Below are 22,498 nucleotides of genomic sequence, written 5' to 3' on the forward strand. Positions count from 1 at the left end.
TCTAAAATCAGATTTTAAAAGATAAATGGAACATGAAATTCTGTCTGTGTGATAGGTTTGCGCAGATATATTTGTCGTGTAGGCACGGGACTAGGAATTGTGGGCTCAGCTTTGTGGTCCCAACTATCCCAGAAATTTCCTTTGTGACCTTCAGCAAGTCACTTAACTTCTCTGTGCCTCAGTTTCCTCATCTTGCAGCTGTAAAATGAGGATGCTGATGATACTTTCCACTTGGGGTGTTGTGAGGATTTATTAATTAATTGACTCCCTTCTCAAACTTCAACTGTTATGGTAATGTACCTTATAGCAGTGGCTAGAAATACAAGTAGTAATGTTGGCGCTAGAGTAATCATACTCATTCTGAAATTAAGCAATTGGCTTTTGTCATTCCATGCCTGCTACACTCTCTTTGGCCACCAGAGGCCACAGGGTGTAGTCCTCTACCCTACCAATACTGGTCCATGCTGTTGAACAGGGCACCATGGCCTCCTGTGATATTTTTTCTTCTCATTCTTGGCTGATGTCATTGTTCACGTGTCTATGTGTGGCCAAAGAGAGGGCAGTAAAAGATGCCATAAGGAACACTTCAGGATCTGTCAATGCATTCAAGGCATGTAACATGCTGATCCTGTTGACAGCTGATGTGGCATCATGGCATATAGCAGTACACATCTCCCATAATACACATAGTCCAAGGGATACTAATGGCTTAAATAAGCACTGACTGAATGATCCCACACAGTTGTAACATGGTTCTGTCAAACACAGTTCTGCATCATTGATGCACCAAGCAGTGTTAACCATAACCATACTTGATAGCTGTTTTCTAATGCTGTCAAGCATAGCATAGTTTGGGGCTTCCACAGTTATGGATGGGGCCTTGGAGGAACATTATAAACAAAGAAACATAGTGCACAGCATGGAGATCACTAGGCAGCCATTTCGTAGCCTGCTTCTGTGCATACAAATGGTCGCAGGGAGGTCAGTCTGCAGCACAGGAGTGGACCTCTTTGAAGGACTAAATGTGGTGCCACATCTGCCTTGTTTTATTTGACAGCTCTGTTTAAGTCCCTCTTTCCCATGACTCTGGAGACCCATGACTTATGTGATCAGTCCCACATATTACATCTTACCCTTTTCATTAGCTAATTCCTTAACAATTAAGGCAGCTGGAGCCTTTTTTTCTATAAGCTTTTGATAAACATTCACATGCATTCCAGCAGGAATTCTTCTTAGTTATGACTTAAGCCTGTCTTTGCTTTTGTTCAGACCTGACTGGATTTTCCACCCCGTGTAATTTTTGTTAAGTATTGTTAACTACATTTCTTGATGTCCCCCCTTTTAATAATAATACGAATAATAATTTGTGTTCCTATACCTTCCTCTATCCTGAAGAACTCATTGAATTAATTTAGTCTCACAACACCCCTTTGAGATAAGCAAATACCATTGTTCCTGTTGTATTAATTAGGAAACAGGTGTACAGAGAGGTCAAGTGATTGTCCTACAATTATAGAAGGCATATTTGGCCAAGCGTGGAATACAGTTCAGTTCTTCTGGCTCCAGTCCTGTGCTGGAAGAACCTGGACCATGAGATCATCCTGCACCCTCCCTTTATTACAGGTAGCACCACCATTATTTAGCACATATTAAGCATTATTCAGCACATTATATGATCACAGCCCATCTCCCATTGACTTCAGTCACAGTTGTGAGTGCTCAGCACTTCTGCAAACCAGACCTCAGGATCTCAGGTCATGCACTCAGAAAAGAGGAGCACACAATAATGACCATATGTGAAAAGTTTGGTTTAGGTGGCTTGTCTAGTATCACTTGGAACTCAGTGACAGGGAGAGAAGCACTCCAAGGCACCATTCATCTGCCTCAACCTCAAGACCATCCTTTCTCTTCCTGCAGTCCTCTTCCTCATTCACTACACACCTTCCACCTTCTGCAACAAATTAGACAAGGTTCCTACAGACAGCCTCCATCGCAATGCAACCCTGACTAGTTCCCAGAGCAGGTCTATTCTGTGCACTGAATGAGGCAGGTGTCCTATGGAAAAAACAGTATGTGATAATGTAATTAAGGACTGTATAATTAAACATACATACCAGGGGGCCGAATTAAGGTTAGACAGGCATCCTTACTAATTTTCTAACTTTCAAGTGCTTGACTGCAAAAATCTTAACATTCGTTTAACATAAGTTTGTGTGTGTGTGTATAGTATGAAGTAGATTGTAGAACTGATTTATCAAGTGTATTAAATCACTTGCCTAACTAATTTAGAGTACGTTGTTGAAATCTTACACTCTGGCCGCTACCAGGCTATGCTACCCATTCCAGTAAGTTTGTAACTTTTTGCCCTGTTTCATCTTAAAGGAGTTCTCTCTCACCTCTAACAGGTAAAAGGAAAAGTTCTACTCCTAAAAGAGGCCCTGCTCTTAAAGAACGAAGGCAGAGCAAAGTGTCCAATGCAGAGACCCTGATTGCAGCATTGACAAAGAAGTGTGGCATAGCATCTTTGCAACTGGATCTCATGCCTCTCCTCTCAGGTACTGTTCAGTACTGGGGTGGAGAGAAGGGGCACTATGTGAAAATGCAGGTTTCCAAAGCACCCAAATGCATGCTAGAAGTGACTTCAGGAGTTACCATAGCAGATGACCATGGGGAGCACTGAGGTTCTGGAATGGAAGAGGGTTCTGGCTGGGGAGAAGAAAAATTGTTAGAAAGTTTAGTTGGGGTTTGGACTTGAACCAGGGAAGCCTGACATCTGCCTATAGCTCTGTGTGCTCTGAGTGGCACTGGAAATTAGAGAGTTACAAGACTCCTGCAGGCTTCTAACAATGCAGACATACACTTTATTGGATCCTGTTTGGTTCAGGACCTGTTGGGGTGGAGTGTTATTCATAGGTGGAGAGGTTAGTTTTTCTGCATGTTCTAGCTAGGGTTAGGGTTAAAGTTTGTGGTTCACAGACATTGTTCTTTTTCCTGGTTTTCATGCATACTGTGTTCACTCTCTTTGTCCAGTTTTGTTCGTATTGTTGTAAGTAAATATTCCTTTTTTGTAATATTGAGGGAATGTATTGAGCTGAGGGAATGCCTGACGGGGCGGAATGAGATGTGGATGGGAATTGAGGAATTGCACTCTGTCCAGAAGGAGGAACGCAGGGAATGTTGATAACAACATAAAAATGTAGGCCCTGCGCCTACAAAGATGTTGTACGCTTGCTTAATTTTATGCACTGTGAACAGACCCATTGACGTCAGTGGGACTACTCAATGCATAAAAGCTAAGCTTGTGTGTAAGTCTTTGCAGGACTTATATAAAAACTCTACAAATCTATACCTTGGACCTGTTTGGAACCTTTGGGTGGCATCCATGTGTCTCTGTATATCTTTTCTCTTTCTCTTGATATGGTTGGGGTGTGTGTGTGTGTGTGTACAGTCAGGCCAATTTGATTCTATTAACGCCCAAAATTAATTATAAAAAAGAAGTATTCAGCTTCTCTCTAGCTATTTTTTTACAGTAGCCAAAAGAGCCATGGAGAGGGATAAAGGTTGTAAGATTTATACTTTGTGCTGTGGAAATATTAAGCCATATAAATAAAGATGCTAAATACCATCTCACTATAAACTTCTTATAAGTTTTTACTTTTGTAAAAGAAACAGTTTTTCATTATCTCCAATTTCATATTTTAAGGTTGGGAAAGAGTTTAAGCTGGAAAAAAGGGAAGTGGCAAGTATGTTGGAGGTTTGTATGTAATGGCATTTTCATTCAAAGGGATCATATTTTGAGCCTGTGCTACTTGTCTTTCTAAAGATTGTGGCAAGTGAGGAATGTCGTAGGAATTCTAGATTGGTTTAGTTTGATTTTTAAAACCCACAACAACAAGTCATTACTGAGGCCTTGTCTACACTATGGGGGGGAGATCGATCTAAGTTATGTGAATAACGTAGCTGAAGTTGACTTACTTAGATCTATTTACTGTGGGGTCCACAGTATGCTATCTTGACGGGAGACACTCTCTTGTTGAGTCCCCTTGTGCTTCTCATTCCGGTGGAGTACAGGAGTTGATGGGAGAGTGATCTGTGGTCAATTTAGCGGGTCTACCGCCAATGCATCGATTCCCTGATAAGTGTAAACAAGAAATTCATGTATGGGAGGGAGCCACTCTTGTGTCATACTCTCAAAGAATGACGTTTTCCCTCTGCTGGTAACCACCCAACATTATTTACAGAGCTGTTCACATTCCTTCTAACTTCACAGTTGCTGCTGCTCCTGGAGCAGAAACCTGAAAATAAATAGCCATGGTAACTTCAGTTCCATTAGAAATACAGGCCAACACAGGTTGGCAAACAGCCTCTGGGGTTGTGCACTTGCTTTACTTGTTCCATGCATACAAAGTAGCTCTTTCCTACAATTTTTCTATTGTTTTGACTTGAAGCTGAAACCTCAAGAGCTTTGATAGATCCACAGCAGAACCCTTCAGTGTCTTCCTACTGGTATGGCTATACATTTAAAGCTTTACACTAATTTCTTCCCTCCCAATTTATTTTATAATAATTGGAGAGATACCTATCTTCTAGAACTGGAAGGGACCTTGAAAGGTCATTGAGTCCAGCCCTCTGCCCTCACTAGAAAGACCAAGTACTGATTTTTGCCCCAGATCCCTAAGTGGCCCCCTTAAGGATTGAACTCACAACGCTGGGTTTAAGCAGGCCAATGCTCAAACCACTGAGCTATCCCTTCCCCTCCTTAATGCAGTTAGTGCCTGAGCTCTGGTCACACTGATTATTTGACATACACTGACACATTGACTGCAAGTGAAAGCTCTCCTTGTTTATTTGAACAAAAAAGACGACATGTTTAACACTCAGGTGTTGGGCTTACCCAGCCTCTTGGAGAAGATTTACAGGATTGTAGGCTTTGTTCCAATTTGCCTTCCCCTTTCCCCGCTGCCTCTGGTGACCCAGTCACCTGTACAGCCAAGGACGTAATTTCTGCTGCCTACCCTTTGCATATTGGCTGCTCTTCTGGCTTCCAAGCCCCTCCACCTGGTTCCTGTCTGAGCTTCCAAGCCTCTGGTCAGACATGAGGTCAGAGGGTGGAAAGGTAGTAGCCTTTTGGAGGAGGGGGGAATGGTAGGTAAGGAGGAGCGGTGCTGGTTTTGGAGAGGATAAAGGAAGACATTTTGATGGGGAAAGGCACTAAGAGAGAAAAGGGTGAAATGAGAGAGAGAGGGAGAAGTGAAAAGAGAAGGAGGAGGGGCACACATGCAGCATTAGTCTGGAGAAGAAGAGTGAGTAGCAAAGGACAAGAAATAAGAGAAAATGCAAGAGAATAGAAAATTCAGAAGAACAGGAATACCAGGTTATAGAGACACAAGGGAGAGAGAAGCAAGAGATCAGACAGGCAGTATGGGGAGATTTAAAAACAGAAAGGAGCCTGGTCCATGATAAATAGGATCAAAACTGTGATGCTGGGAGAAAACAGTGAAGTTTAATATGAAGGTGTAAACACTCTGTGTGGTTTTTTTCCCTCTCTTTCTTGACCTGCCTGTCCATGCATGTCCCAGTTCTTATTCTGAAAGGCAAGGTGATACCTGACTGGAAAGGAATGTACAACTTTCAGTGCCCTCAACCCTGCGCCCACCAGGTGTCCTGGTTTTCCATTTTGAAATCTGGGATGGTCCAGTGGTTAGGGCACTAGTTTTAGACTTCGGAAATCTTGGAGCACCACAGACTTCCTGTGTGAGCTTGGACAAGACACTTAGCCTCTCTGTGCCATAGTTCCCCATCTGTAAAATGGAAATAATAGGACTGCCTTACTTCACAGCGTGTGCGAGGATGAGTACATTAACACTCAGCTATTATGATTGATAATGGGGTCTTGTAATACCTAAGATAGGTAGATAGATTCTCTTAGCAGCTACTTTCCACAGGACCCAAATCAGAGCCAAACTGCTTTGTAATTGCACCAGTTTTTGCATCACATGGCTCTGCTGTAAAGAACTACTTGGTAATCGATGTGAGTGTGATTGCTATCCTGCTGCCTAGCTGTGTCCTGCAGCCTCCAAATCCACACTTCTCCTCAGCATCTTGGAACAACAGAAATGGCTGAAGATCCTGTCACTGTAAATAGTTTACTGTGATGCCCTTATGTCAAACAGATATTTTAAAATGGGCAAAACCAGCAATAAATCTGTATTTTGTTTGCATTGCTAAGGGTTTGATCTCCCAACCAATCATGTCTAGGCTACTGGTAATGACAAATTATGTCTATTTGGACTGAATTTGGGCAAAGCAATTACACCTCTACCCTGATATAATGTGACCCAATATAACACGAATTCGGCTATAACGTGGTAAAGCAGCGCTCCGGGGGGGTGGGGCTGTGCACTCCGGTGGATCGAAGCAAGTTCAATATAACGCGGTTTCACCTATAACGCGGTAAGATTTTTTTGGCTCCCGAGGACAGCGTAATATCAGGGTAGCGGTGTAATACAAGATATTAAAAGACAATTGCAGTTATAGGCAGGGGTTTGAGGGAATGATTGAATGAAAATGGTCAGTATTTTGAATGCCTACTAAAGCATTTTGTGATGAGATTACATGTTTTCAATGGGCCTACAAAAATTTTAAGATATTTGTGTTAGCAAAAATACGCATATACACGTCTCAAATGGATGATTTGCCAGTGAATACATTTGCAAAGTTTTTGGGTGCATTTTCAGAAAGCCTGTTAAAAATTTTGCCTGAAAAGCAGGGGGAAAAGCCCTAGTAAAGATGCTAATGAGCAATTTTAGCTGATTATTCTAAATCCTTGTCTGCTGGCCATTCTTGTGTACAATTCCTTATTTATTAACTCAGCATTGCCGTAAGTATTTGCAACTTCTGTCATATGCTTCAGACAAACCAAACCTACAGTGCTATTTCATTAATAACATTTGTGGGCTGATGTGCTTGCAACTTAGCTGCTCCTGTATGGAAGGTCAGGCCTTGATGTTAGATATCAAACTTGCTGAGTCCTAACTGAAATATCTACTGAAATATCTCTACTTCTGTTGCCAGGAAGTTGATTCTGAAATAGTGAAAGTAGTTCAATATACATGTCACAGATTTCTATTAAGTATAACATGGTGAATCATAAAGAAAGCACATAAAATAGCTGATCTTTCTTTTCAAAGACACGTCTCTATTTGTAACCAAATGTCTAAACTTTTGGTGAAAAAACTCCTTTTAACAAGTATAATAATGGCTTCATATTATATTTATAGTGCACAGTTTATTTGTAAGTCTCTACAAAAGCGGTTTGTACAGTACCTGGCACAATGAAGCCCTGACCTCATTGGGGCCTTTAGTTTCTATTGTAATACAGAGTTACAGGGTTACAAATGCCTTGGGAGTGGAGGTTGTTCGTAACTCTGAAATGTTCGTAACTCTGAACAAAACATTATGGTTGTTCTTTCAAAAGTTTACAGCTGAACATTGACTTAATACAGCTTTGAAACTTTACTCTGCAGAAGAGAAATGCTGCTTGTAACCATCTTAATTTAAATTAAACAAGGACAGAAACAGTTTCCTTACCTTGTCAACATTTTTTTTAAACTTTCCCTTTCCCTTTTTAGAGGTCTACATTTAACACTGTACCGTGCCTGGTTTTTTTTGGTCTCTGCTGCTGCTTGATTGTGTATTTCTGGTTCCAAATGAGGTGTGTGGTTGACTGGTCAGTTCATAACTCTGGTGTTCGTAATGTTGAGGTTCTACTGTACAGATAATTAATTATAATATTTAGAGCAATTGAAAATACCACTGTATTTCATTTTCAATGCTGCTCTAGTGCCAGCATATGTTACTAACTGAAGCAGTGGTATTGAACAGTCTTTCTTTGATGCAGCTGCTTTCAAAACATTTAATATTTGATTTAATATTTTTTCACAGGGGAAAGGTTAGTGATCAGTCGACTGCAAGAGAAATCCTCTAAGATTTTAGATGCTTATATGACTTTCACTACAGAAGAACCTCTTATGTCTGAGAGACAGATAAGTGAATTAAATCCACTGATTATTAAGATTCATTCTGCTACATGCCTCCCGATGACTCCTGTCCCAGTTGAAGTGCTGCAGGTAATGAAGAACGCTGCTCTTTCTGTAGGATACCACTTGTCAGTTTAACCTGAGGTGACTTTGTTTAAAATATGGAATATACTTTTGAACAGGAATGTTCCCTATTTGCCAGGTTGTGCCTCACAACATTTGCAGAACATGCATAAGACATAGACTTCCTGGAAGGAATATGTGGCCAAATTATCTCCTTCCATTACATTATGTACTGGCAAAAAAACAATAATCCTGTTGCATGGGCCAAAACTTATGGACTATAGCTTTATACTTCGTAATCATGCTTTCGTTCCTAAGCAGTTTTTTCCCTTCTGATTCTTTGGACAAACAGGGGAACTGTTTGAGTCACAATACCAAGTAGTTTGAAATAGTTTGTTTATAAATTAGTGCTCACAGATCTTTTTTTTTTTTAATGAAGATGATTGCTTTTCCAGTATTGAGAATTTATTTAACTAGAGAAATTGTGCATGTTTCACTTCTTAGCAGACTAAATAAAATCCCAAACTTTGTATATAATGAGTCCAGTTCACTGTTGGTGAGGATATAGCCCAAGAGTTCTGGTCGTTTAACTCTCTGAAGACAAGTAAAGCTTTGTAAAGATTTTATAAAATAAGTTATGGGACAAAACACTTTTTTCTTTTCAAATGTTTGGATTTTTTAGGCTTTATGAATGATTCCTTTTCAAAAGAGAAAGCCCTTTAGCTGAATAGAATACATTAGTTGATATGGAATTAAAGATAGGAGTAAAATTTTACTGCTCAGTTAACCTTAAATACAAACAGCTGCACTTTTAAAAGTGGCCTCTAATACTGCATGCTTCCTTTGTTGGGTGCATATCTTGAAAAACCAGGAGTCTTATGTTTCAGAAATGCTGAGCGCCCAGAACTCCCATTGACTTCTCTTGGAATTATGGGAGCTCAGTACTTCTGAAAAAGTTACAAAATTAGTCGTCACTTTTGGAAATGTTGGTCAAAGAGTTTAATAACCTTACATCCCAAGTGGTGTAGGACTGGGAGGGATCTTGAGAGGTCCTCAAGTCCAGCCCCCTGCACTGAGGCAGGATCAAGCAAGCCTAGACCATCTCTGGTATGCTTTTGTCCAGCCTGGTCTTAAAAACCTCCAGTTATGGGGATATCGCAACCTCCCTTGGAAGTCTATTCCAGAGCGTAGCTACCCTTACAGAACTTTGTAATGACACATGGAATTCCACGGTGGAATTTCATAATGCAGTACATGCATGATTTCAGACCAGCTGGCTCTACATTTTTGGAAAGTAACAGGGAAAAACACTAGTAATAACTGTGCAACCCAGTAAACACTGGAAGTGAACAAACTAGGTGTTGCCTGAAGGTTTCTAAAGGGGTCCAGGTAGCAGAGCAGTTTGTGCCCTTCCTCCTCCCCTACCAAATGTGGTGGCTTATATGGTGACAGACAGGCCCAAGCTCTAGATGTGGTAGTATCAGTCCAGTCTTCAGCAAAGTGTGCATTCCACAGAAACCACCATGGTGCTAATTGACACCTGTGATGAGGAGCCTCAGCAGAGATGCCAAGGAATAAAATGTCATTGAGAATAAATTACCCTGATTCTTCAAGCCAACAACAAGATACATTGAGAGAGTGGTGAGGGGAGTCCTTGCTTGTGCTGTCCTTGTGGATAAATGTTATTTTGTCTAACTTTTATTGTAGCTATAGGCACCAATATCCCGTGGGTGCCTATCCCATAGGTAAAACACACAAAGCAGTACAGTAACTCCTCGCTTAATGTTGTAGTTATGTTCCTGAAAAATGCGACTTTAAGCGAAACAATGTTAAGTGTATCCAATTTCCCCATAAGAATTAATGTAAATAGGGAGGGTTAAGTTCCAGGGAATTTTTTTTCACCAGACAAAAAACTATATATTATATAGATATAAACACTGTATACATTTTAAACAAACAATTTAATACTACTCACAGCTATGATGATTGTGAAGCTTGGTTGAGGTGGTGAAGTTAGAGGGTGGAAGAGGGAGGGATATTTCCTAGGGAATGCCTTACTGCTAAATGATGAACTAGCACTTGGCTGAGCCCTCAAGGGTTAAGAGCCCTCAAGGGTTAACACACTGTTGTTAATGTAGCCTCACACACAAGGCAGCATGAACAGGAGAGAGGGGAGACAGCATAGCAGACAGAGACAGACACACACCTTGTGTGTGTGGGAGAGAGAGAGAGATATGCACACTGCCCCTTTAAGTAAGCTGACCCACTCTTAAGTGCATTGTCTTTTTAAGTGGATCAGGAAATTGAGACAGCAGCTGCTGCCCCAAGCTCTCTCTATCTCTCTCCGTCTGTGTCCCCTCCCTGCTATAGAGAAGGGGCAAGAGGGGGGAGGGGGACACCCCGACATTAGCCCCCCCCCCCTTTCCCCCCTGCACAGCAAACAGGAGTCTCTGGGAGCAGCTCCAAGGCAGAGGGCAGGAGCAGCACGTGGCAGTGGGGGGAGGGACAGCTGAACTGCCTGCAATTGATAGCCTGCTGGGCAGTTGCAGCACAGGAAACTTAGGGGAGTGGGGAGCTGATAGGGGCAGGGCCGGCTCCAGCGTTTTTGCTGCCCCAAGGGGTGGGGGAAAAAAAGCCGCGATAGGCGGCACTTCAGCGGGAGCTCTACCGCCACCGCTTCATTCTTCGGTGGCAATTCGGTGGCAGGTCCTTCCCTCTGAGAGGGACTGAGGGACCCGCTGCCAAATTGCTGCTGAAGAGCCGTACATGCCGCCCCTTTCTGTTGGCTGCCCCAAGCACCTGCTTGCAGCGCTGGTGCCTGGAGCTGGCCCTGGACAGGGGGGCTGCCGATCCACCCTGGTTCCAAGCCCCCACCAGCTAGCTGCAACGGGCTGCTCTTCCTGCAAGCAGTGGACAAATCAGGCAGCTGCCAAACACCGTTAGAAGGGAGAATTGCACAACTTTAAACGAGCATGTTCTCTAATTGATCAGCAACGTAACGACGTTAACCAGGACGACTTTAAGTGAGAAGTTACTGTATTAAAGGGACCACTCATAAATATAAACCACTCCAGTCCCCATCCTGTCCCTTCTTTAGTGACCTGAGAATAAAGATGGGCTTTTCAGTATATAATAAGGTTAATAAGGTTAATAAGGTTCCAGTGGACCAAGAGAGGAGTAAGTTCTAAAGTTGAGGAACCTCACACAAAATGCCCTGCTACCTGCCTTGGAAGACTTTAGCAAAGTTTGTGCTTGGACTATAAAATGCAGACTCTAATGTATTCTGCACCAGTAACGCATGGCACTGGCTTGGGGAGAGTCATTGCTGTTGAGGACAGAGGGTACATCAGATTTTCCTTGGTGCCAGGTTTATACAGGAGTAGTATACTGATAATAGTACTTAGCTCTGAAATGGTACTTTAGAGCTCAAAGCACATGATCCCATTTCACAGATGGGCAAACAGCATGTCTGAATGGAGCCAGGGAATCATCACACATTACTCCTGCCCCTTTGATGCCATTTTTGCTCACTTGCTGCTGCATTGACCCCTCATGGTTCTCTCTGCAAGTGCAGATGCAGCTACTTCCCAGTGGTGGACCTTGATCCATGGTATCAGTTTGCCTCCCAAGGGATCTTGCCCTTCAGAAGCAAACTGTTCCCTCAGCATTTCTGCTACTTCAGAATTTGGCTTTTGGTAGCTATGGTGTTGTGTAAAAGTCCCCCCCAGTAGCTCCCTATAAGATGACTGAAGGAGTGGTATGCTGACTGTTGGCAAAAGGAGCTTTTTCAGCATTCTTCATAAGAAAAGTGTATGATGGAAGGTGAGGAGAAGGGAAAAGTTAGCCCTACAGGTATTTCATTTTCTTCCTTGGTTTTTCTGTAGGCGATCTGTGTTCCCGCATACTGCAGATACCAGTTTCACAACCTCCCTCCTCATCAAACGCAAGGGCAAACCCACGGAACTCACATCTATTTTAAGGATGTCAATGTGATTCTAACAGGGACAATCAGTCCTGGGGAATTGCGTGAGTATTTTAAAGGGCCACCTTTGGAGATTGAGGTTCATGACCGGGACAGAAAAATGGCAGAGGACATTAAAAAACCCTCTTTGTTTGGTGAAGAGCAAGATGATGGAAAGCTGAGTCATGTGGGGCTTGTCTCTTACAAACACACAGCCTATAATCCATTTACAGAAAAGGACAACTTATGGCATCCCTATGGGGTAGCTAGAGTCAGTCTAACTGACCTACTGCTAGGTGAAAAGTACTTGAATATCAGCGTGCCCATTCACAGCTGCTCAGTTCCAGATCCTAGCTACCAGAAGGATAGTAAGACTGAAAAAATTATGGGAGTATTGGGATCAGTGGCTGGCCCTCAGACTTCTCCATTGCCTATGGGACATTATCTAGAATCGGACTCAGTCCTGAAAGTAAGAGTTGAAATAGCTGTGCCGCTAGGTCTGCAGGCAGAAGCTGCTGACACTGAAGTTGCAGATTGCCCATATGGTTGCATTATCTATATTTTTGACTACAATAATGCCCCTTGCTTACATGATTTGCTGCAAGAGATTACAGAGATTAATGCTGAAGCACTCCAACTGGATTCTTATCCCCTACAAGTAATTCAGATGGCTCTTGCTACTTTCAAACTGAAAACCACGACCAAGGAAATTTCTGAGCTGGATGTCATTACTGGTTTTCATATACTGGATGGAACAATTCACCTTTTAGTCTTGGAAGGATTAAAGGACAAAGCAATCAAGAGACTGTGGGAACAGCAATTTGATAAGTAAGATAGTTTAATGTTTTCAGTAATTATTTCCTTCTAGATTTAAACTGGTTTAAACAAAATGTTGCTGATTTCTTTTTTCTTTTGTAAAGACAATTGTTTGATTTCATCCCTGGTGTTGTCTCTGGAGTTATACAAGATATGAATTTGACCCAATGCCTGGGTCAAAATCTGAAGACTGACCCTTATATCTTTATCAGCTATCTAATAATCTCCTCAGTGTATAGAGGGCTATGATTAGAAGAATACTATAAATTTACAACACAGCACTTTAGGTTACTATGTATCTTGTATAAACCACACTGTTTTCTTCAGTAAAATTCTAAATAATAGAAGTTTCCTTAAACTTTTCATTTTCCTGCCTATCTTCTGCAATTCAAGTTAGACATGGCCTGAGCTCAAAGTTTTGACTCAGACCCCACCTTCCCTAAAGTTTGAGAGTGTTTGGATCTGCAGTTTATTTGAGCCCATCTCTAATTCAGATGCTGAGCTACATTTCCTGTGTACCAAATCATGTCATCACACTGTTACAATGGCAGGTATCTGTTTCATTGATAACAATTTTTGTAGAAACACGTTCAATGGATTGTTAATTAGAATTTCTTTCTCTCTTCTTGGCTAATTGTACAATAACAAACCAATGTACCTACATAATGGAAGACACGTAAGATTTAGTAATTAAATATTTTAATTTCAAGCTTTCTTGAGATTAGTATAAGTGAAGGAGTATACATGTGCTACAATTTTCTACAGGTTCCATGAGACAAGGTACACACAACTATACTTAATACTTTAAACCATTTTTATTCCTTGCCCAGTACTTAAAAAAATGTATTTTCAGGGGATTTTTGTGTGCGTGAAAATACGTTGCATCATTTTCTCTCCCGAAGGTCCATAAGGTTGGGGGTTTGTGTGGGTGCATGTATGTTCCCCATTTCCTGCGGAAAAAAAGTACTGCAGCTTGTGTGGACTAGCTTCTTTTTCTGACATTTTGCATTTTGCCAGGGCTGTCCCAAGAAGGATTTGTCTCCAGGGCTTGCAATTATATACTGTACTTATCCTCCATATGTTAATGTTAACATTAATGAAATGTTAACGTTAAGAGAAATGGTAACTAATGTTTTTAATAAGCACATCATTTCCTATGGACTTTTAAAAAAAATTTTTTTTGCTTCATTCTTTTCAAGATAAACTGCCTATAAGAACATTAGTATTGACAGCAACCCTCTTAAAATACAACCTTTTAAATGCATTGCAAATCTTTTCCAGGGAAATTTAGTATTTGTGGAAGGTGGTATATTGATTTCACTGGGGACTAAAGTCTCCTCTTTATTCACATAACAGCAAACCTGCCAAATCATTATTTCCCTGTGGATTATAGATTTTTGGCTCTTTCTACAGGGAAACTTTTTCTAATGACATTCAAGAGTATTTCACATGAAATCTGAGTGTTATTTCTGTGTGTTAAAGTAATTGCCCTCAGGCTAAAATGTTTTGTTATTTTCTGTCTTCCTGCTTTCATAACATACATTTTCAAATTCTCAGGTTACCCAGAATATCTCCTAATACATAATTCTAAACAAATATTTGTGTTCATATTTCATCCTATATAAATTCTGATATTTGCGATGAGAATTTTCTCGGGTGACCTTTGAGTTTGTCATATTTTCCCCTGACCTCAAAGTAGGGTAGCTGAATTTTCAGTCCCTGTGTCTGTTCAGTCCTTGGCCTCTCTGCTGTCTACTAAAACATTAAAAATATGTAAAAAACCCTTGAGAGTGGCTATGCCTTCTTGGCAATTGTTTGGACAGTATGATAGATGTGTAACACAGGCAGGTGAAATGTTGTCATGAACTCCAAATATAGATGAAAAAGGCACCCATACTGAGAGTAGGGGTAAAATTTATAAAAGGGCATAAGAGCCTAATCACCTTTGAAAATGGGACTTAGACTCCTAAGTCACTTAGGCCCTTCTGAAAATTTTATCCAAAATCTTTTTGTGTAAGTATATGGCACACCTGGAAATGTATAGGTAATTTCAATTATCTTGCAGCTCTTACCTCAACATTGCCGGGCAATCCAGGGAAAAGGGTGCGAAATGATTGTCTGCCGTTGCTTTCACGGAGAGAGGATTGACTGGTGACATTTACCCATAACCACCCTCAACAATTTTTTGGCCCCATCAGGCATTGGGATCTCAACCCAGAATTCCAGTGGGCAGGGGAGACTGCGGGAACTATGGGATAGCTATGGCATAGCTACCCACAGTGCAACACTCCAGAAGTCGACGCTAGCCTCGGTACATGGACTCACCCCGCCGAATTAATGTGCTTAGTGTGGCCGCTTGCACTCGACTTTATACAATCTGTTTCCAAAAATCGATTGTAGACATACCCCTAGAAGTAAAAAAATTCTGGATCCTGTTTCTGCCTCCCCACTCCAACTTTCCGACTTTGAACCTGCCTTACTCATGTGAGTAATCTTTACTTATCTGAGTATTCCCATTGACTTCAATCCAGGATGGCTCCCATAAGAATTCTTTCCATGGCGGCTGAGTGCTAAGGATGTATTCTTCGCTTTGAATTCTAGGACAAGTAACACAAATACTGTAGTGTAGTAATGGGCACATAGATACAAACTGGAGTGGCACAGTGAGTTTCTGATACTTTTAAACCTGGGGATATTCAGAAGGTTGCAGGTAGAATTTGGGTACTTTGTGACTTACTCTAACCAGATTAGAAAGTTCAGATTACTTTTTGGGCTAAACCCCACACAAATTTCACTGAAATGAATGGGGACATTGACTTTTTAGAGAGAGAGACACACACACACACCATATACAATTTATAATCTTTTCTAAAAGTTCCCCTTTCACTTATATAACTCCTACAGGATTTGTAGTGAATGTGGATCTTCCTCAGATTTCCAGATTAAAAAAAGAGTTAATTTCTTTTATTTTTTTTTAAGCATTGAAGGAATACAGAAACATTGTTAATTGCTTTCCCAATTTATTTATTATTCTTTGCATGCTTGTTCCCTTCAAATTGTTGAAATGGTTTATTTCAGTAAAAAAGTCTTTTCTTGTTGTGATCATGTAAATCTCTGATTCTGTTTCTACCCTGGTAATTGATATTGTACTGTTTTTGTAACTATAATAAGGGTAAATTTGGTACTCTGGTAAACTTCCTTGCAGAATATTACATAGCATGGTTAAATATGAGGGTGGTTTTTTTTATAATAATTCATGGCAGGTTTTTTTGTTTTTTGTTTTTTTTGCAAGTTTGTTATTGTTCTTTTAAAACCCTTGGCATAAAGTGTCAGAATGGCACCAGGTTCCATCGACAAGAACAAAGACAAGACAGTTTTTCATAAGGGATTATGCTGCAGCACTGTGGGATTCCTGAGATAGACTGGTTTTGTAACATTACTTTTGTGGTGCTCTGTTGCAGGACTCACAGAACTGAAAATGGAAGGTTGGATATATTATATAACTCACAGCTGTCTTTCCATCAGCGCCTGTATACAGACCTGGAAGCGATCCTGTATCATATTCACCTCTGTAAACCCCTCTCTGCTATAACAAGACAACCTCTCCTTTATGTCAGGGATATGGTTCGTCAGGCATGTTTCCAAGCCTTGTCCAGGTGAGACCATTCCTAGATTTGTAGTCAGGAAACTGATAATTGAAGCATCTCCAAAGTAGTGTGAATATTTGATACGATAATTAATGCCTTTGGTTTTGCTTTTGCAAAGAAAGCAGGTCAGTGGGACTGAGAGGGAGTTTTAGGTTTGAGTTCAGGCATGGGAATATGGCAGATGAGCACGATGCAGATGAGGCATGCTTCATCTCTGGGGATTAGAGTGCCAGTTTCATCATGCTCCACGTGCTCCTGCCCCTCAAATAATTTTTGAAATCACACCTCTCTGGGCATGAAGTTATTCCTTATGGGGCAGGAGAGATGAAATAGGAAAAAAGGAAAGAAAATTGTCTTGTGATAGGTGCAATGTCCCACTTGAACACTGGCTGGGAGTTCGTTCCTTGCTTAGCTTTCCTACAGGAGCAAGGCTGAGGACGACAGGCCCAGTCATGCACTCAGACAAGCCAGGGAAGGCTCTAAACGCAGGTCCCTGGCAGTCAGGAGAGAGGAGCTTTCAGACTCAGTTCAGCAGCATATGGCTATATTCACCCCCATTCGCCTCAGAGTATCCCAAATGTTTCTTGAGTGTTTAGTTTGTTAGAAAGCATAACAACAGCCTGGACAAAGAGAGAGCGAGCGTGTAGCTGCAAATATAAAATGTTACTTTTTGTGAAAAATGTGACAAGAAAGTCATCTGTTATGCAAATCAGCACACAAAAAAACCCCTTGCTTTTGAAAAATAGGAAATGGGTTTTATCCATCTTTGAAATAAGCAATTCAGGTACTTAGAAGGCTGAAGAGAGCCTTTGTTACTTCTTTCAGAGGACTCAGTTTCAAATGATAAAACTCCCACATTGCTCACCTACAATGCTTATGGTGAAGCCTCACCAAATAAGCATTCAGATTAAATGGCAAAGCTGTTATTTCCAGCTAGAGAGGATGAGAACATTGTTAGTGGCTTCCAGGTTTCTTTTTGTACTTCTTGTAACCTTGCAACAAAGGAGTGACTCAGATATAAAATGTCACACGATTGTGCTTGATTGGGTATCATTTCCAAGGTGGCTGCTGCAGTCTTGAATACTGCAGTGTGTGTCTGCCAATAGCACATGCACGCTTTGATGCATCGGACTTGTTTAGTGCATGTGATTGTTTCTTTCTACTGCAGGGATTCCCAAACTTTTTGCCTGCAAGACCCCATTTTGAGACTTACTGTTTCCTGTGACCCTAGACAAAAATAAAACAACATTAGTGACCACAGGATCTAAGGAATTTACATATTAAGTATGTTATTTAATGCTCTCTGATGTGACACATGGGCTAGTATGTTGCGACATAGCTTCTCAAAGTCTGGTGGCTTTGAGACATTGCACATTTAATCTCCAATGTGACATCAATGGTAGATTGATACAGAGAGTTGATTGACACATGTGGGATGAATCCAGCCTCACAGAAATATATGCTCGCAAATGGTACTATCGGTTTCAAGGCGTATGTTGAGAGTGCAGGATATTCATTCTTGACAGTGAACCAGAGCTCTGAGAGCATAAGCTGGGCATGTGCTCCTCGCAAGAAGCAATCCCAGGACATTTCAATGAGCTATTCAATTTCAGCTGCTGGCAATTCTATGGCATTAGGCTTGCACAGAAGGGAGTTTCGCACCCACTTTGTCATGTCCCAGTCAGGGGAAAAGGATGCAAACTGTTCCCCCATCTGGCTGAGATGCTCAGCCATCACCTGTGTGGGAGGCTGAATAATTTTATTGTCAACCAGGAACTTGCAAAGCTGCGGGAAGAATTCATAGTTTGTCTTCAATAGATTATTCTTCCAGAAAACACTTTTCTTCATGAATGCTGTGATTCAATCACTCAGCTGAAGCATGTGAGTGTTCTTTCCTTGCAGACCCATATCCAGTTCGTTCAGTTTCCCAAATATGTCAGTGACATAGGCAAGAAAGCACATCTTCCTTTGGTCACATAGAAAGCCAATGAATTCACTCTTTGTGCAGTCCATCGCACAGGCACGCAGCTGATCTCTCGGTTAAAAAAATCGTCTCAGTGTTTTTCCTTTTGATAGCCAACGAGCTTCACGGTGGAACAACAACACATAATGATCGGACACCGTGTCTTCATGCAGTTTTGCAAACAGACACACGTTTAGAGGCTAAGACCTAATGTAGTTCACAATAGACAAGGCCTGCTGCAAAACTTCTCCTAGCTCTGGACTCAGAGCTTTAAAAGCCAGCTGGTCTCCGTGAGTCATGCAGTGAGCTTACACAGCACACAGAGCAACTTTCTTTACCAAGGCACATACACCTGCTTTGTGGCCTGCCATAGAGGGAGGGAGCTCCATCTGTACAAAAGTCTACCACGCGATCACACGGGATATTTTTGTATTGAATGTAGCTGTGTAGAACATCCAGCATTCCTTGTGCCATCCTATGTCCAAGAGGCGGGATACAGAACAGAATGTCTCAGAGAATTGCATTTGTGTATTTCACAAAGCCAAGAAATGTGCATCACAATCCTCAGTGCTCACATCAACCTGAAGAGCAAAAGCATACATGTTTGGCAGATGCTCCACCAGTGTGTTTTCCTGATCTGCTGGTATTGCCTTAATCCTTTGCTTCACTGTATTGTTTGAGAGTGATATGACTTTGAGTTTGTTTGCCTCAGTTTCCCCATACATTATCTTCACCATATAAATTGCAGCTAGCAAAATTAAAGTCTCTCCAATTGTGTGAGGTTCCTTGGCTTACCGAATGCAGTCATTCACCTGAAATGATGTCTTTTGACTGTGGTCAGAGACGGACATGGATCTCTTGAATTGCACTTGTTGATGCAAACATTTTTCTTTCCAGTGCTGGAAAAATGACCTTGGTTTCCGTGTGTGTTCCCTGTGAAGGGTTATGAGGCATCCTGCTTTAGCTAGATAACACTGTGCGTCATAGCAGGCATTTTGGCTTTTCTTGGTTCTTGACGAAAACACTGGTGAACCCATACTCCAAGAAAGCCTCATCAGATTTGCAAGCACGTTTCTTGCACTCTTGTTTTCTGTTCAGAACTGCATCACTAGACTCTCTGCTGGAGGTTGAAGCAGATGCTCTGCGTAAAAATGAGTCCATTGTGCCGCTTATCACAAATCAGAAAGAGGAATTCACTTGTAAGCAAGTGAGACTAGGACTTAGGAAGACCCTGTGTGGTGATAGTAGGGCAGCGCAGAAACAGTGACGTACAATGGTTCTTTATTGCATGCCAGCAGGGTATTCAGGGTGGCATAAAAGAAGACATGGGCTCTGCCTTAAGGAGCTTACAAGCCGCTGCAGATTCCCATCTCAGAAAAGGCTAGCACAGGCTACCAGCTCAAGCAGAGAGGATGCTATGCTAAGACTGCTGTCTACAGATAAGGATCTTCTGGATTCAAGTCTCTCAACTAGTTGCTTGCACAGCCGGATGGTGCAAATGATAAAACAGCATCCGTGCAGCCAACATGTCCTCACCTACTCCACAAACGCCAGGCCAGGAGGCTGACATTTTACAAAATGGTGGTCTCCACACAGCATAACCTTGTGCACGCCACTAGATCAAAATGGTGGCCTTCTGGCACGGCACTTGTGGAGAAGTTTTGGGCACGTTCTGTGGCAGACCCCATCACCTTGCAGGCCAAATCTGGCCTGTGGGGTTGCAGGTCCAATCTGCTAATGGTGGAGCCCCATTTGGGGTCATGACTCATAGTTTGGGAACTGCTGCTCTACTTGCTGGCCAAGTAAGTTTTTAAGAGCTTGTTATTTACTGACAGTGATTGGAGTTTAGCTCAAGGGGTAGAGGGGCTGTAGTTTGGCTTCTGAAGGTCCTGAGCCCTTTCTCTGAGAAGACTGTCTTATATGTTTTCTGTGGGAAACCAATAAGTGAAGAAAGGAATTTAGTGAGAACTTCCATTGGAAGCTAAGTGTCACCTCAGTGTCCTCAAACAAAGCTTGCCAGCAAACTGCGAAAGGACGAAATTCTGGGAAACTGCCAAAATTGAGCCAGGGAATAACACAACTCTGCATAGTCTATATATGTTGAAAAAATCTGCTGATAATAGGTACGTAATAGTTTGTTTCTTGAAGCAACTTTATTATGGTCTATCTTCTGTGGGAAAAATTATCCCAGGTTTATGGAGCAGCAGCTATGCAGTGCTTTTGATAACTGTAGCTGAGGTTCCTTCAGTGGAAATCAACGTCTGAAAGGCTGTCATATGAAACATGGTGGTCAGAGTGGCTTTAAATACAGCTGTCATTTCTGTGCTAGTGAGAAGTGGAGCTGCAGGAAAGTCAATATGTTCTGTAGCACTCACTGTCATAAACTCAGAAAGAGCATCTCAGAAGGATGCAAATAAAGTCTGGAGTCAGGTATAGCTGCCATGTACAGTAGAACCTCTATTTCATGAACTGATTGAAGAGCTTATAAAATTGAAACTCTCAAAATAAGAGTAGATATGGCACATAAATTAATGTATTAATCGGTCATTGATGGTTCACATAATGAATGGTAACAAATGTATAGTGTGCCTGACTTTTATTAGTTTCGGAGTACTGCATCTCTTTTTTTTGGTCACCAAATTTCTCAGTCCTTTCAAACCTTTACAGGCGCTTGGATGTTGACTGAAGGATTGAAGTTACATTTGGCAGCAGAATGACAACTTCAGCAGCAAATAAATTGTTCCTATAACAGGTCGTACATAAGATCATAAAAATCGGGATTCTACTGTATTATGTTCAAGTCATCCTATAGTTCAGTTTCCTGCGTCCATTCCTGAAACTTCTGCTTCTCAGTACATCAGCTGGACATGTTAACTCTGTTTAACAACAGGGTTTGAAACATCAGTATAAAAAAGAAACTCTGGTGAAACCTTTGAGTCATTAAAGCAGTTGTAATTTGTGTGATTAAATGTTATCAACTAGTTTTTATATATTTTGTTCAGAAACAATGTTAAGGAAAATATACTCATTGCAGTGATTTTACAATTCTAAATTTTTAGAGTGTGAAAATGTTCAACTTGCTAAAAGGATAACTTTTAACCTCACTCCAAAATCAAGCATGTGGACAAAAGAATGAGCAAAACTCTGTTTCTAGTTTTGACAATAAACTTACTTCTTTAGTTTAATAATTCTTATTGCATACAATTGGGAATTCGCTGTCTAACTTGCACTGAAAGTAACTGCTATGGCCCATTTGGAAAACAGTCACTTTATTATATTATGCAAAACGTGTGTGATGTATATTGCTTCCTCTGCTCTCCAGTATGTTTTTTTTAAACTGATTTATTTAAACTGGTGGAAAGCCCTATGTGCCCACATTCAAAATTGATTTGAACCTGTCTTATGTCAATTTAGCTTAAGCTGATAAATAATCATTTTAGGATAAAGTGAATCCCACATAGGGGTTTAATTCAATGAGGTTTGAAACCCATTTTAGTTAAACCAGTGCAACTTTGTGTAGACAAGGCCTAACAGCAAAAAATGATTCCGAAGGGGCTGTTCCTCCAGCCAAGGCTGCCAGAGGGAATAATGTTCTCCCATCCTGCGCTCCACTTCCTTGTCTCCCCCCCACCCCAGCCCTGGAACATCCTTTTTCTCAGGTGTGGGTCCAAGTGGAGCAGGAGTAGAGGTGGCTTGCTAGGCCAATCCTCAGCTGTTCCCTTAAAGTAACTTTAAGGCCCACTGTGCCCCACTCAAGGGACTGAGGATCTGGCCCTGTCTGATGTGTCTGTGTGTATATATAGGTATATGGGTGTGTATAGAGAGTGAGAATGCTTGTGTGTAGTGCTCATTAATTTTGTAGTTACACATTTGGGGGGATTATTCTAGAAATCAAAGGCCAAGTTCAGAGTGCAGTAAGCAAGTGCAATTTCCATGAAACTCTCTGGGACAAATTTAGCAGTGGCATGAATCATGGTGTTACGCATGTGTTGTAAGGTAGTCAGGAAAT

At 41.4% G+C, this 22,498-nt stretch overlaps 1 protein-coding gene across 6 annotated transcripts in view; it reads left to right on the forward strand.

The window, feature by feature from the left end:
• The window catches only part of CFAP92 (cilia and flagella associated protein 92 (putative)), an 86,370-nt gene that overhangs the window by 39,770 nt on the left and 24,102 nt on the right, over positions 1 to 22,498 (forward strand). For all 6 annotated transcript variants that reach the window (XM_039546410.1, XM_039546408.1, XM_039546407.1 and 3 more), the window contains 4 exons: positions 2,406 to 2,555; positions 7,945 to 8,129; positions 11,987 to 12,891; positions 16,341 to 16,535. In XM_039546410.1, the coding sequence (XP_039402344.1) occupies positions 2,406 to 2,555; positions 7,945 to 8,129; positions 11,987 to 12,891; positions 16,341 to 16,535 (1,435 nt within the window). The remainder of the gene's footprint in view (positions 1 to 2,405; positions 2,556 to 7,944; positions 8,130 to 11,986; positions 12,892 to 16,340; positions 16,536 to 22,498) is intronic.

This window comes from Mauremys reevesii, linkage group 7 (assembly GCF_016161935.1).
Source record: "Mauremys reevesii isolate NIE-2019 linkage group 7, ASM1616193v1, whole genome shotgun sequence".
NCBI lineage: Eukaryota > Metazoa > Chordata > Testudines > Geoemydidae > Mauremys > Mauremys reevesii.